Source organism: Mustela erminea, chromosome 4 (assembly GCF_009829155.1).
Source record: "Mustela erminea isolate mMusErm1 chromosome 4, mMusErm1.Pri, whole genome shotgun sequence".
NCBI classification, from domain to species: domain Eukaryota; kingdom Metazoa; phylum Chordata; class Mammalia; order Carnivora; family Mustelidae; genus Mustela; species Mustela erminea.
Window position 1 is genome coordinate 122,232,312 of NC_045617.1, and position 14,177 is coordinate 122,246,488.

Below are 14,177 nucleotides of genomic sequence, written 5' to 3' on the forward strand. Positions count from 1 at the left end.
AAGGGAAAGCCCTGTGTTGGGGGAGGGGGTATTCAGTGGGGAGGAGGATGTGGTTCTGGCTGGGGAACTGGGGAGAGGAGGGAAACTGGTTTTGTTCCTTTTTTCGTCTCTGTTCATGTCTATTTCTCCAGTCACTGACAGTGGAGGAGCACAGCGCAGGGAGTGGTGACTGGTGGGCAAACTGGGTCTGCTCAGAGCTGCCTTTGTGGCTGGGCAAGCAGGGCCTTCTTGGCTCCAGCTGAGAGCCCATCTTGGTGTGTACGTGCGTGATGCAGGTGTGTAGGAGCTGCGGGTTCTGGCAGGCGGGGTGGGAAAGGAGATGTCATGTATGATGAAAACCACAGCAATGGAAAAAGGCAGAGGAGACACCAGGAGTGAGATGTGGAACCAGGTCTTATTAGGAAATGGAGGAGTCAAGGAGCAGTGGTGGTGGCCCATATCCTCCCCACTCCCACTCGTTACAAGTTTCGCTCCCACCCCAAATCCTTTGCTGCGTAGCATCAGCCTCTTCCTCATCGTCCCCATACCTGACCTTCCCCTCACTACTGCCCTGCCTCTAAGGATGCATTCCCTGCAGTTTCTCACTCTTTCTCTGGGGTCACTTGAGGGCTTCTGCATGGCGGTTCAGGGCTTGAGAAAGGGCTGTCACAGCCCCCATCACGCGGCCCAGCTCCCAGGTCTCAATCTGGCTTCGGAATCGCTGCAGGAAGCGGTCAGGGTGCCAGCGGACCTGCTGGACCCTCAAGTACCTTCTCAGGGCCCCCTGCTCCTCCAAGGGGGGGCCCCTGGCCACCAGGGCTGCGGCCATGGCCTCCGGGTCCCCTCCTCCAGGGCAAGGCCAGGGCACATCGCCAAAGCGCCAGAGGCTACCCCTCCCTGCTCCTCTTGGGTGTTCTGCCCTGGGCCCAGCCCTGGCTGGCTCTGGCCCTCGGTCCCCACGAGCCTCCTGTGCCCTCTTTGCTCGGCTCTCACGCAGTTCTTCCTCCTTGGCCCGGGCTCGCTCTCGGAAGAGCCGCTGCTCCTCCTCTTGCTGTTGCCAGCTGTGACTGGAGCCCTCAGCCCGTGGGGGTCGGCAGGCTCCCTCTGCCTCTGGCTGTTGCTGCTGGTGCTTCTGTGCATGCTCCCGGGCCAGGCGCTCTGACCAGGCTGAGAAGGACTCGGGCTCCTGGGTCTCATGGGAGGCATCATCTGTTTGGGAGGGCAGGATGGGGGTGGCTGGGAAATGCTGTTGAGGAGGTGACAGTCAAGAGGGAGGGCAGTATAGAGGAAGGGGGTACAGAAGGCCAGCAGGAACATGCATGCGGTGGGTACAGAAAAGCAGTCAAGGGGAAGAAGGGCAGCTGTGGATGGGAATGGATTCCTCACCTTCAAATCTCCCAATGACCTCTTGCCACTCATCCTCCAGCTCTCCCTGCAGCTTCTGCCTCCATTCCCGCTCCTTAGAGGCCTCGTCCTCCTCCTCCTCTTCAGCAGAATCCCAGGGGGGTCCCCAGCCCAAAATTTGCCCAGGGGTCTCCCCATCCTTATTCTTTATTCCCATAGCAGAAGGGCAGCGACTCAGTAGTGGCAGGAAGAAGTCCGTGTAGGCTGTTGGTGGGAGAGCAGTGAGCAGAAGTTAGCTGGGACTCCCATTCCTTGACACGGCTGCCATCTTGAATCCTGCTGGTCACTCATTCCCTTGGTCCTACAGCAATGGAAATGGTTGCCCACACAGAAGCCTCCTGGGTATTAGGAAATCACCGTCACTGACAAATATTTACTGATAGCTTACCACATGCGTGAGAAGCGTGGTAGTTGAAAATAATCTGATCCGAGGCCCTACAAACTATTTTAGTGTCCTAGGAGTTCTACTGTGTTAAATGACATTTTCCAGCCTGCCTCCAGACACGCTGGGCAATGTCAAAAACCTCTAACTATGTATTTCATTTTTGGTTTGAAAATATTGTCACTTTACAACTCTTACTGTGTGTTTCTGACCCAAAGCTATACTTCAGACTGGTAAAGTAACTGAACATTTTACTCTGCAACATTATAAATATATAAATAAAGAACAGGAACCATTTCATATTACTTTTCAATAAACTGAGTAAAATAAATGTTTTCAGGGAGGGGAATTTCTCTCAGTCAACCTCATACAGTGCATTCTGGGAGAGGGGTGGGGAGGTAGAGGGTTTACACCAGCAACAAGTTTAAGCCACAAATATGTTCTCTGTAGCAAAGCAAGCTCTTTCCAAATTGACTACTGATCTAGGGCAGGAGAAAGGGGCTGAGATAGAGGGTCCCACCCAGGTGCTGGCTGACAGGAGGATAGTGGTAAAAAGAAGGACTGATGTTCCTGAACTCTCCTCTTTCCTGAGCCCTCACCTCACTGCATCCACTCTAGCATCAGCTGAAGGCCATGCTGCCCACTTTACGGCCAGCCTGGCACTCTACCTCTGGCCCAGCCCACCCCCTATGGCCACCAAGCACCTCTTTCACTCCTGGGACAGAGGAAGGTGAGTGAGGCACCCTCCCTTCCTGTGGACCTACTTTCTCTCCTTAGGGCAGGAGGAAACGGGCGGCCAGTCCTTAAATCTTTACTTTGTGGTGCTGCCAAGTACTGGCCACCTGGCAAAAGGATGGGACAAGGGAAGGGTTATCCTGTCACTGCCAGGAAGGTAGGAAGGTAGGATAACACAATGGGCCCACCTTGGCTGGGCAAGGCCTATCGCCCCCCACCCATCATCTCTTGGTACACTTGCATGCTGCCCAGCTTAAACCCCATCAGGATGAGAGGAGGAGGGGCTACTTCTCTTTACCACTGATGTGACCTGTCACCAGCCCTCTCTACCTGTCCCACCCAGCAAATACCTACTCCTGTCTTTCAACTACTTACTCCCCACTACAGTTCACAGCAGGTACGAGGATAGGTGCGTGTTCAGGCTTGCACAGGTTTTTAAATTCATGGGTTTTAAGGACTATAAAACATGGTAAGTAGGGGCGCCTGGGTGGCTTGGTGGGTTGAGCCGCTGCCTTCGGCTCGGGTCATGAACTTGGGGTCCTGAGATCGAGTCCCGCATCGGGCTCTCTGCTCAGCAGGGAGCCTGCTTCCTCCTCTCTCTCTGCCTGCCTCTCTGCCTACTCGTGACCTCTCTCTGTCAAATAAATAAATAAAAAATCTTTAAAAAAAACAAAAAAACAAAAAAAACCCCAAAAAACCTGGTAAGTAAAATATGGTACAGAATATTCAATAACCTCTAAAAATGTTCGTGTGTGGAAAAAGCTGGCTATGAAACTATACATAGGATTCAACCACAACTGTGTAAAAAAAGAGACCAAATTCTATGGGTTGCAAAAAAAAAAAAAAACAGACTAGAAAAAAATATGTAAAAACCTTAGTCTCTGGGTGGTAGGACTATGGATGGCTGTCCTCCAATCTTATTTAGTTAATATTTTATTTAAAAATTTTTAAAAAGATTTTATTATTTACTTGGCAGAGAGAGACAGCAAGAGAGGGAACACGAGCAGGGGGAGTGGGACAGGGAGAAGCAGGCTTCCCACTGAACAGGGAGCCTGATGTGGGGCTCCCTCCCAGGACCCTGGGATCATGACCTGAGCTGAAGGCAGATGCTTGACTAAGCCACCCAGGCACCCCTGCTTAATGTTTCAATATGAAAGGGATATAACTAATGAGAAAATTTTCTTTTTAAAGAACGAAGAATACATTTAATCACTGTTAACAGTTTGCCTTGGTGCCTTCCGGTCCTGTCTGGGTACAAATGCATACACAGGATGACTTTTTTTCAGAGATATGTCATCATGCTATATGTTTTGTTTGGCAACTTGCTTTCTTCACCTACCATCTCATTCATACTTTTCCACAGGAGCGTACACAGTCTACCTCATTCATTTTTATGAGCATGTAGTGTTCCGCGATGTGTATGAAACAAACATCTCCCCACGCCCAGTCAACAGACTTTGTTTCCAAAAATGTTCGGCCTCCCACATTTGTCTTTGTCGACTCCTTACAGTATTTCTGTGGGGTAGATTATCAGAAGTGGAATTTCTGAGTCAAAGGACATGAGCGATTTTACCAAACTGCTCTCAAATTTGTGCCAACATATACTCCTACAGAGAATATAAGAATGCCTGTGTTGTCCTTTACCAAGACTGAGTATCATCAACCAACCCTTTTAATTTTGCTCATTTGATATATGAAAAAAATGATCTTATTGATGAAGTTTACTGTACTTTATATGTTCTTTGGCTTTTTCTTTTTTTAAAAGATTTTATTTTTAAGTAACCTCTATTCACGTCCCTGAGATAAGAGTCACAAGCTCTGGTGACTGAGCCAGCCAGGCGCCCCTGGCTCTTTACTTCATTTGTGAATGACCTGTTCATATTCTCTGCCTATTTTTCTCCTAGATATTATATATGTAGACATGAGAATTATTTATATATCATAGATATCACCCCCTGTGTCGAGTATTTGTAAATGATTTCTCCCATCTTTGAAAAGTTTTTATGTAGTTAAATCCATATCAATATTTTCTTTTATAGCCTTTGGCTTTACTGCATCCTTAGAAAGGCTTTCTCCCCTCTAAGATTATAAAAATATCCTCTTGTGGTTTTTTTCTATCTATCTTTTTTTTTTTTTTTTAAAGATTTTATTTATTTATTTGACAGAGATCACAGTAGGCAGAGAGGCAGGCAGAGAGAGACGGAGAAGCAGGCTCCCCGCTGAGCAGAGAGCCCGATGTGAGACTCGATCCCAGGACCCTGGGATCATGACATGAGCCGAAGGCAGAGGCTTTAACCCACTGAGCCACCCAGGCGCCCCTCTACTATGTTTTTATTTATCTAAAAAAATGTAGGGGCGCCTGGGTGGCTCAGTTGGTTAAGCATCTGCCTTATGCTTGGATCGTGGTCCTGGGGTCAAGCCCTGTATAGGGCTCCCTGCTCAGTGGGGAGCCTGCTTCTCCCTCTGCCAACTGCTCCCCCTGCTTGTGCTCTTTTTCAGATAAATAAATAAAGTCTTTTAAAAAATGTAGAAAGTATAGTACAATAAGCACTCCTATTCCTCCCAGGTATGTTACTGTTTTGTAATTTTTGCAACATTATTTTGTCTTCAAGAGATAAACTATCATAAATTAGTTAAAACTAAAGATTTCTCTGATGCTGTCTTCTAAATTTTATTCCCCTCCCCAGAGGAAACTCCTCCCATGAATTTGGTACAAACCCTTCCTGTCACACTTAGATCTTTAAGCAGCTGTACTTCTGAGTCAGTAGGACTGTTCCTCAGATGGGCCAAATACTTCAAGGTTGTTTATTAAATAGCTCGCTGCCCTCTGGTGATTTGAAATGTCACCTTTATCATCAATTTAGCAGTACAGATCGACTTCCCAGTGCTCTTTAATTAGTATGGTGTACTTTTATATTAGGAAAAATATGTATAAAAAAAATCTGAAGTAAACATGTACTTTGCCTTAGTGACAGAAGCACTGCTCTTCCCCTCTCCATTTTGAGATGTGATTTCTACCTTAAAGGGATGTTCACACTAACTGGCACAACATATTTTTGAAAGACCCCAATATTGGAAGCTTATATTGAGTGATGATTGACTGAGGCATGGAGGAAGAAAAGGTAAGGGGGGTGTCAAAGAGGGCTTCAAGGAGGAGGCAGGGTTTATGTTGGGCTGGGAAGGGAGGATAACTTAGCAAAGTAAAAATCAGGTGGATGGGAAGGCAAAAGGTAAGAGACAGGCAGTCTTGTGAAAAACACATTTGGGGTCACTGAAGACAGAGCTACGTAGCTGGAGCTGCAGGTTTGTGGTTGTGCTATGGTAGGAAAGGCTGTAAAGGCAAACGGAACATAAATCAGACAGCTCAGCTATCTGCAAAACAGGGCCACAGCTTACTCCTACTGTGCAGCTCAAAGTGAGTAGCGGGTGGTAGAGGTCTGGTACTGTGCTGGCACAGAGCAGAAGTGCACTCAATGTGACATTAAAAAAAAAAAAAACAAAAAAAAAACCTGGCTGCCTTTGGACTTTCTTCTTTTTGCAAAGACTGTGAGAAAATGACCTACTGTTTCTTAGTGTTCACTAGTTCTTGTTGTGTGTAGAGAATAGTTATTGTCTGACTAAGGTATATTTATTTGAGGGTCTTCGACACCTAAGACCACTTCCCCAGGAGGTGACAGGTCCCAAAAGGAAGTTACCGAAAGCCATTCATTGGCATCTCATTGGTTGTGACCACATAGCCCAGTCAATCCAGCAGGAACTTGGGAAAGGGGGAAAACCTCCCTTTCCTTAGGGGAACCTGGGTCATTTCATCTGTTCAAAGAACGTATTTGCATTTTAAGACCTAATGGTCTCTAAAGCAGCTCCAAACTTAATGAGATGGGCCCCTCTACCGAAGAGCCATAAGGCCACCTGGTGGCAGGGCTGTCAGGGAACAGAAGCAGCAAGGCCTGAGAAGATACCAGGACTTGGTTGGCAACTGAGGACAGGCCCCCCCTTAGGAAGACAACCTGTTGGCCAGGATATTTCAGGAAGTTCCTGAACCTTCAAGACCCTAATTTCCTCATCTGTAATTGGATAATAGTATCGATCTCATACGCTTCTTAGATGTCAATAAAATGAAGGAAGATCCTACTATGAGAGAGATTTTTATTCCTCAAAAACCATAATTGGGGGGGGCGCCTGGGTGGCTCAGTGGATTAAGCCACTGCCTTCGGCTCAGGTCATGATCTCAGCGTCCTGGGATCGAGCCCCGCATCGGGCTCTCTGCTCAGCAGGGAGCCTGCTTCCCCCTCTGTCTCTGCCTGCCTCTCTGCCTACTTGTGATCTCTCTCTCTGTCAAATAAAATAAATAAAAATCTTTAAAAAAAAAAAAAACCCATAATTGGGTAGTATAAGAATAAAAATAACAATACTTTTCATCTGGTGGGTGCCAAACCTGTACCAAGTGCTTGCCTCATTTACTTGTCACAACTTCCATTTAGAGAGGCAAGTTAAAAAATAAAAAATAATAATAAAAAAAGGGATTAAAATTGGGCTCATGGTGGCACCTGGGTGGCTCAGTGGGTTAAGCCTCTGCCTTCGGCTCAGGTCATGATCTCAGGGTCCTGGGATCGAGCTCCGCATCGGGCTCTCTGCTCAGCAGTGAGCCTGCTTCCCCTTCTCTCTGCCTGCCTCTCTGCCTGCTTGTGATCTCTCTCTCTCTCTCTCTGTGAAATAAATAAATAATCTTTAAAAAAAAAAAAAATTGGGCTCATGGAAGTTAAGCTGCATGTCCCTGGTACAGAGCCTGTAGGTGGTAGAGTCTGAACTTGGAGGAGGTCTGGAATCTGCCACAGGGTTCTCTGCTCTCTTGCCATGTTTAATGTCAGCTGTCAAATTAGATGCCTACATTTTGCAAACCTCCTCGTTTTAAGTTTTTGGTTTTTAAAATATCTGAATATGCTAGCCTATCTTACTATATTAAAGGAAATTAAAGAAAAGTTTTTTTTTTTTTTCCCCCCTCTCTCTGGGGAAAGTTTTGGGGGTGGGAGGGGTTTCTGCTGGGGAGCTAGAAGATGGTAATAGTAGCAATCAAACTGGGTTGTTCATCCCAATCTAGGGATTTTCCTCTACTGTTCTTACTTTAGAAGGAAAATCTCTAGCAGGGGGAAATTGCCAGAGGGTTTTATTTTCCTAAGGGCTGCTACCTCTACAGAGCTGTGTCCATTGTCAATAGGTCCCCATCTGAAACCCTGTGTCAAAGGTTTTTCAGAACTCAGATGTTTTTGGGATTTGGTAGATCTGATCTGAAAGTACATACACTGTATATTCAGTAACTGGGGAGGGCCTGGGCCGCTCCAATAATCAAACACGTGAATGTTTCTGTGGAGAAATGTATGAACATTGACACCTGTAGGATGAAAAAGACAGATAGTCTCGCTTTAGTTCAGGTTAGTTTTTCTCACCAAACGAGTCTGGTGAAAAATGTTTGGGTCTTAGTGTTTTTGAGTTGCAGAGAGGACGGTGAAGGGAGTACGGACGGATCTGTTGGTAACAGGAACACTACTGACCAACATCTACTGTGTGCTAATCACATGCCAGGTGCTCTAATTACGTAGTGTGTCATAAAAATATATGATACAGCAGGGGTGTTTTGAACATGGGCGCTATCACTGTGTAATTCTGTAATGTATCACACAGGGTAAGACAGTTGTTAAGAGCACAGATGATTTAGCTAGGCTGCCTGGATTCTAATTCCTCATCTGAGAAACAGGGGATAATATTAGTACTTATTGTTATGAGGATTAACTGGGCTGTTTTGTGAGAAGTGCTGGGACATAGTGAGAACTGTCGTTATTTAATTCTGCACGAGGGCAAACTAAGCTTCAGGGAAGTTTAGTAAATAGCCCAAGAATACACAGCTGTTAAGTGTGGCACAGGGATTTGAACCCAGGCAATGGAACTGCAGAACCTGAACTCTATCTTACTTTTTGCACTGCAGGCAAACAACCAGTCAAGAGACAAAGGAGCTATAACCTTATAAGTTGTGAAATTTGAAGCTGCTGTTTTGAGAATGTTGGGTTCTTCAGACAATGGTAGCTCAGTATATATATATAAAGTCACAAATGCCAACGGGGTCAACTACCATCCCAGGCACAACTAGCCTATTTTTCAGCTGCTGGTCTTCATCTCATTTGCAGTCTGTCAGTGGCTCACGACCTTATTCCCCACCAGGAAAACTCACCATCAGGGCCCTGGCGGGCAGCAGCGTGCAGCGCCGTGTCCCCGTGGCGGTCCTGGTGGGCAGGGTCAGCCCCAAGCCGAAGCAGCAGGCACAGGGCGGGGGCATCGTGGCGGGCACAGGCCCGGTGTAGTGGTGGGGGCTGCCCAGCGTCTACATCGAGGCCTGGGTGTCGCTGGAGGAGGGCCTGGGCCCGGACCAGCCGTCCTGCAGACAAGTAACGACGGAAGCGGCGTTCTCGGCGTTGGCGGCGGGTAGTGGAGGCCATGGAAGTCTTGGGCTAAGGAAGAAGGAAAAAAAGGCAGCTGTCAGGGCCCCAGCCTGGCCTGGTCCCTCCTCCGCCGCCCCTGACATCCCCTCTTGTTCCTCCCTTCGGTCCCCCTTCTTCCTACATCTTCAGCAAGAGATGAGGTCTCTCCTAACTCTCATCCCTCAGCCAGATGCTAGGTTTGAAAAAAATTTTGAAGAGGGCTTGGGTCACATTTTTTAACGTAAAATTTGAGAAAAGGGTAATTGCTTTGAGGTTCATTAGCCCAGATAATTTTTAATAGGAGACTTTGAAAAAGACAAAGAATGATGGGGAAAATATTTATCAACAGAAATCTGAATTTAAAAGTCACAGATAATTTCAAATAATAATCTAGAAATGGAATATGATGTACCCGGCAGACAGATGTGGAGGCTTCTCCCTCTGGGAACTGGGGGGAGGGGTTACTCATCAGACCTGCCCCCCCGCCCCCCTAAGTAACCCCAAAGCTGTAGGCCCGAGGCCTGTGTTTAAAACGCTGCGAGGAAGGGAGGCGGGAAGGGCGGGGACACTCTAGGCTGGCGGAAATGACGCAAGCCGAGACGCAGGTAAAAGGCGGAAATGAACTCGTTACCGGATGTCGTCTCTCTCTCCGAGAGAGCGAGGTGTGTGTGTTTCCTCAGTCGGGTCTCGGGTGGGGAACTTGGGAACTTAAGATAAAGGATCCGCCTGAAACCGGAAGACTGGACGACAAAGGAGGAAAAGGAGACCAGCATGGGAGAGTAAAAAGGCCGATTTAAAGATTTATTCTCTCCTCCCCCAACCGGGAAGAGAGAGGAGATGGTTCAGAGAAAGTAGATGACAAGAGAGAAAACAGGGGAGATAAGAAGGATTAAAAGTCATAGTGAAAATGGAAAACCACGACGACGCCAAGAATAGGGCTAGATAAAAAAAGACATGTGTAAAGACATAATGAAACAACCGTAGGAGAAGGCAAACGAAATGGATGCATTAATTTAGACTTGGGAAAGATAAAAGGAGATGGAAACGGGAGGGAGTGAAAAAAAGAGGGGAAGAGAAGTAGGAAGAATTCAGGGAAACCCACCATCCTCTTCTCCCAATACGCGACACATGTTGACTTCTTTACTTTCTCAGTCCATTTTCAGTCCCTCTGCGTCTCCTTCTCACTCCTCTCTGGTCCTGCCCCCACTCCTGGACGTTCTGACCGGGAAAACCCAGCACCGGCTGCGATGGTGCCAGACAGCTTTGGGACTGGTCTCTGCTGCTCCCAGGTGGTCTTTCTGGGTACTGCCAGTGTAGACCTGGGAGAAGAGGCCAGCCATCGATGGAGGATCAGTTTGGGGGAGACACCGGTGCGGAAGGCTGAGCAGAAAAGGGGAGCACTAAGACCCAGGGGTAGTGGAGGACTGCAGCAAGGAGCTGGTGGAAGAGAAGTAGGCGGTGTATGTGTGTGTGTGTTGGGGGTGGGGTGGGGGAGCCATCTGGTACCTTAGTAGCATCCAAAACATCATCAGCCATAACGACAGAAATGGCCAGTCAGTCCCAGGGTATCCAGCAGCTCCTGCAAGCCGAGAAGCGGGCGGCTGAGAAGGTGGCAGATGCCAGAAAGAGTGAGTCTCCTCCACTCTCCCTTAGGAGTCTGGAAAGAAAATTGGGGCGGGGGAGGGGGGGACAATAAACCTTCCAGTCCCTGGGAAAATCCAAGGTTGGTGGGGAGGAAGCTGGGGCTGGGATGGCTGATTAGGAGGAAAGAAATGGGTGGGTGTTAAAATCTAGCACCTGGTTGGCTCAGAGAAGGCAGAAAAACTTTCTGGAAAGGAATGACCACTACTATCTTGTTTTGTGAGGGGGTCTACCCCCACCCTCTGTCCTTTCTTCTGCTTCCAGGGAAGGCCCGGCGTCTGAAGCAGGCAAAGGAGGAGGCACAGATGGAGGTGGAGCAGTACCGTAGAGAGCGGGAGCAGGAATTTCAGAGCAAGCAGCAGGCGGTGAGTTGTGGGACAGTTGAGAAGGGACTCCAGGGTGCAAGTTGGTGGGTGTATCTGATAAGGTGTGGACAGGGTGACTGTACAAGAAAATAAGGTGGTAAAGGGCTGAAGGGGACCATTTGCAGGGGCCATGTTATTGATAAAGAAGTGTAATAACGAAGAGAATCTGAGACATTTGTAAGACTTGTACAGCTTCTGGGGGGAATTGCCACCATCTGTGTGGAGTATAATGTCATTTGGGGTGGAAGGCAGAGTTCTATGGTCACGTATAGTGAGGTGGTGGGGGTTTTACAGTCTGTTTTAGGATGAAGTTGCATGTCAAGTCTCAAAGGAAGGAGAATTGTATTGCTTTCTTTGGTGTCTGGCTATTTCCATGGGATGGGGGTGGTTTTGACAAGGCCTTTTCTTCCTGGCCTTGCTCCAGGATCTTCTCCACCTGCCTGGACCCTTCTTTCTCTGTTTCTGCTTTTGCCTTTCTCTCTTCTATCCCTTTCCCAATCCCCCCAGGCCATGGGCTCCCAGGGGAACCTGTCGGCTGAGGTGGAACAGGCTACAAGACGCCAGGTGCAGGGCATGCAGAGCTCTCAGCAGAGAAACCGAGAACGCGTCCTGGCCCAACTTCTTGGCATGGTTTGCGACGTCAGGCCCCAGGTCCACCCCAACTACCGGATTGCTGTCTAGGATCCACTGTAGGGCCTGACTGTTCCCTTCCATTTCCCTTTCTCAAAGAAATCCCCCAATCAAAATTACCTCCCACTATCTTCCCTGCTTATTTCCCACTTTCTCTCCATTCCCTGGAAATTCTAGGGGCAAGATCCAATAATTCTGTGACATTTAGAAGTTATCCTGTTCAGATCTGAATCTCCTTATTGTTCTTTAACCTTCACTGGGACCTTGTAAACTCCCAAGTCACCCTCACCCAACTCCTCTTAAAATTTGTAGTGTGGAGAAGTCAGGATGTGGAAAACACTTTGGTTTCAGAGCCTGGGACACTGAGGTCCCTTTCCCAACCCTGCCACTTGCTGGGACAGGACAAGCTACTTAACCTGTAGTCCAGTGTCCTCCCCTACAGGACTGAAATAATGATGACGATGACGGCAACGACGTTACCTACCTTATAGGGTTGCTGCAATGATTAGGGATCACTCTGTTAAAAGCCTCGCATGGTTTTTGGCATACAGTAGCTGTGATTCAATAAATGGCTGCTTTATGGCATTATTACTACTCCCTGCCCACCTGCCAAAACCTAAACACAGCTGTTTCCTCTTATTTGTCCATGGCTTTCTAATTCTACTTATTCATTCTGTGAATCTAATAATTCTCTGAAGAATTAGTTCTTCCTGCTTCTTTCCTCCCAGAGCTTTATGATCCCTGAAAAGTAATGAAGACCTCACTTAGCCTCTCTACTGTGATTCCAGGAAGATGTTGAATTTGTCTTTTTGTCTCTAAGTTATGTTATGTCTTTATTGGATTTCCCCTTTTCCGATTTCCCCAAAGACCCATCAGATGCTCACTGCTTCCTGAGACCTAAATTGTTGCTATGTTCCCTTGTATGCATGGCTTTCCTTTCTGCATTCTCAATATCCTTCCCTTTGTAACAATGAAAAAGTGTCAATAAAGGAACTATGGGCAAATCAACTGGTGTGTGGAAGCAGCCTCCTTTTGCTTCAGCATTTCTCATTTTCAGTCACTCTCTTGTTCCTTATTTACATATTCCCCAAATGCCCAAAAGGGCTGTTCTTTGAAACTTGTTGGAAAAACAAAAGGTACTAATGTGTTATTATTTCTCTAAAGTGAGGAACATACCTGGTTACTTGTTGGGAACCTGAGAACTATAGATGGCAGGTATAGAGAAAAACTGGTGTAGGAACAAGCACTCTTTGTCCCTTATCTTGTTTTCTTTTTCTTTCTTTCCTTTAAAAGGAAGATTATTTATTTATTTGAGAGAGAGCAGAGCGAGAGAGAACGTTCATGGCAGGCAGGGTCAGAGGGAGAGAGAGAAGCTTGAGCAGGGAGTCTGATGCAGGACTGGAGCCCAGAACCCTGGGATCATGAACTGAGCCAAAAGCAGATGCTTACCAGACTGTGCTACCTAGGTGCCCCCAAACTTGGAATACTTAGGGTCGGAAAAACTGCCTAGAAGGGCACCATCCTTGAATCACTGTTATTTCTCTTGGCCACAGAAAGCACTGCTTGCTTCACCAAAAAGATTTTTTTTTTTTTAGGATTTTATTTATTTGTCAGAGAGAGAGAGAGCGAGAGAGCGAGAGGGAGCACAGGCAGACAGGGTGGCAGGCAGTCAGAGGGAGAAGCAGGCTCCCTCCGGAGCAAGGAGCCTGATGTGGGACTGGATGGATCAAGACCTGAGCCAAAGGCAGCTGCTTAACGAACTGAGCCACCCAGGCGTCCCACCAAACGAAAGATTTGAACCAATGAGGTAATCCACAGTGTAATTATTAACCAGACTCAAGCAGGGAGGCAGGATACAATAGAAATAAAATGTATTTGTATCCTGGCTCTGTCACCTCACTAGCTTTGTTACTTTGGACATGTTGCTGTATTTGTTTGCTTGTTATGAAATGGGAATAAGCATACCTATTCCTTAGTGTTAAACAATTAACTGTGATAACACGTAAAGAGCCAAACGTTTGCTGTCATTTTTGACATCACATCTGACTTCTGAGGCGTTATCAAAGACTGGTATATTAAAGGTTTTATTCAGGAAAAAATTCAACCTGAACAATGGGGCTGCTGGAAGAGGGGCTAAGGACATTCTGGTCGAGTTAACAATATTTGTAGGGTGTTGTGTAACCCTCAAGCCCTGTCATTTATCTTTAACACTTGAGGCGGAAACTAGACCCCCCCACCCCACCCCTTGCCCCACTCAGTGGTTTCAGGACACCTTCCTGCCTCGAATTTCCTGCCCATTAGCTTCAGGGTCCTTGGGGCATCAACTACGTGGACCAACATTATTTTGGGCAAATGCCGCTCACTGTCTCCACCCCTGAGAAAAAAGGCAGGATGAGGATCCACGAGCGCGCTTCACGTTCGTTCCTACCCCTCAGCTGGGGTCAGACTAGCTATAGCGCTGACGCACCCGGGTCACCTTGACTACCGGGCCAAGGACCCCGTGGGAACTCTCAGTCCGCGCCATCCTGTTCCACCGAGCGGGGCGCCCACGGAGAGGTGCCTAGAGAGAAG

General features: G+C 47.4%; 2 protein-coding genes across 5 annotated transcripts; one reads left to right on the top strand and one right to left on the bottom strand.

Moving 5' to 3' along the window:
* Window positions 1-375: 375 nt before the first annotated feature.
* NFKBIL1 (NFKB inhibitor like 1) lies at window positions 376-10,208 on the bottom strand. 3 transcript variants are annotated; one of them, XM_032338122.1, is made up of 5 exons: window positions 10,073-10,208; window positions 9,602-9,710; window positions 8,724-9,000; window positions 1,366-1,587; window positions 376-1,188 (listed from the first exon to the last, which is right to left on the bottom strand). In XM_032338122.1, the coding sequence occupies exons 3-5, from the start codon at window positions 8,986-8,988 to the stop codon at window positions 599-601; spliced, it is 1,077 nt and encodes a 358-aa protein (XP_032194013.1). In that variant the 5' UTR covers window positions 8,989-9,000; window positions 9,602-9,710; window positions 10,073-10,208; the 3' UTR covers window positions 376-598. The 3 variants fall into 3 exon arrangements, with proteins under 3 accessions (XP_032194013.1, XP_032194012.1, XP_032194011.1); XM_032338121.1 differs by lacking the exon at window positions 9,602-9,710; XM_032338120.1 differs by lacking the exons at window positions 9,602-9,710; window positions 10,073-10,208 and adding an exon at window positions 9,383-9,556.
* A 105-nt stretch (window positions 10,209-10,313) lies between these two features.
* Window positions 10,314-12,614, top strand: ATP6V1G2 (ATPase H+ transporting V1 subunit G2). Of its 2 annotated transcripts, none has more exons than XM_032338144.1 (3): window positions 10,314-10,421; window positions 10,876-10,976; window positions 11,484-12,614. In XM_032338144.1, the coding sequence occupies exons 2-3, from the start codon at window positions 10,917-10,919 to the stop codon at window positions 11,655-11,657; spliced, it is 234 nt and encodes a 77-aa protein (XP_032194035.1). In that variant the 5' UTR covers window positions 10,314-10,421; window positions 10,876-10,916; the 3' UTR covers window positions 11,658-12,614. The 2 variants fall into 2 exon arrangements, with proteins under 2 accessions (XP_032194035.1, XP_032194034.1); XM_032338143.1 differs by lacking the exon at window positions 10,314-10,421 and adding an exon at window positions 10,428-10,598.
* Window positions 12,615-14,177: the final 1,563 nt, after the last annotated feature.

What these genes read in the sequence shown, in the direction of transcription:
- NFKBIL1 (XM_032338120.1), bottom strand. Translation starts at nt 9,439, where the DNA reads ATGAGTAACCCCTCCCCCCAGTTCCCAGAGGGAGAAGCCTCCACATCT. An exon ending in CCTCCACATCTGTCTGCCGG is followed by an intron (nt 9,001 to 9,382) that starts GTACATCATATT and finishes CTTCTTCCTTAG; the next exon opens with CCCAAGACTTCCATGGCCTC. An exon ending in GGTCATTGGGAGATTTGAAG is followed by an intron (nt 1,189 to 1,365) that starts GTGAGGAATCCA and finishes CCTCCCAAACAG; the next exon opens with ATGATGCCTCCCATGAGACC.
- ATP6V1G2 (XM_032338143.1), top strand. Translation starts at nt 10,433, where the DNA reads ATGTGTGTGTGTGTTGGGGGTGGGGTGGGGGAGCCATCTGGTACCTTA. An exon ending in GGTGGCAGATGCCAGAAAGA is followed by an intron (nt 10,599 to 10,875) that starts GTGAGTCTCCTC and finishes TTCTGCTTCCAG; the next exon opens with GGAAGGCCCGGCGTCTGAAG. An exon ending in TTCAGAGCAAGCAGCAGGCG is followed by an intron (nt 10,977 to 11,483) that starts GTGAGTTGTGGG and finishes CAATCCCCCCAG; the next exon opens with GCCATGGGCTCCCAGGGGAA.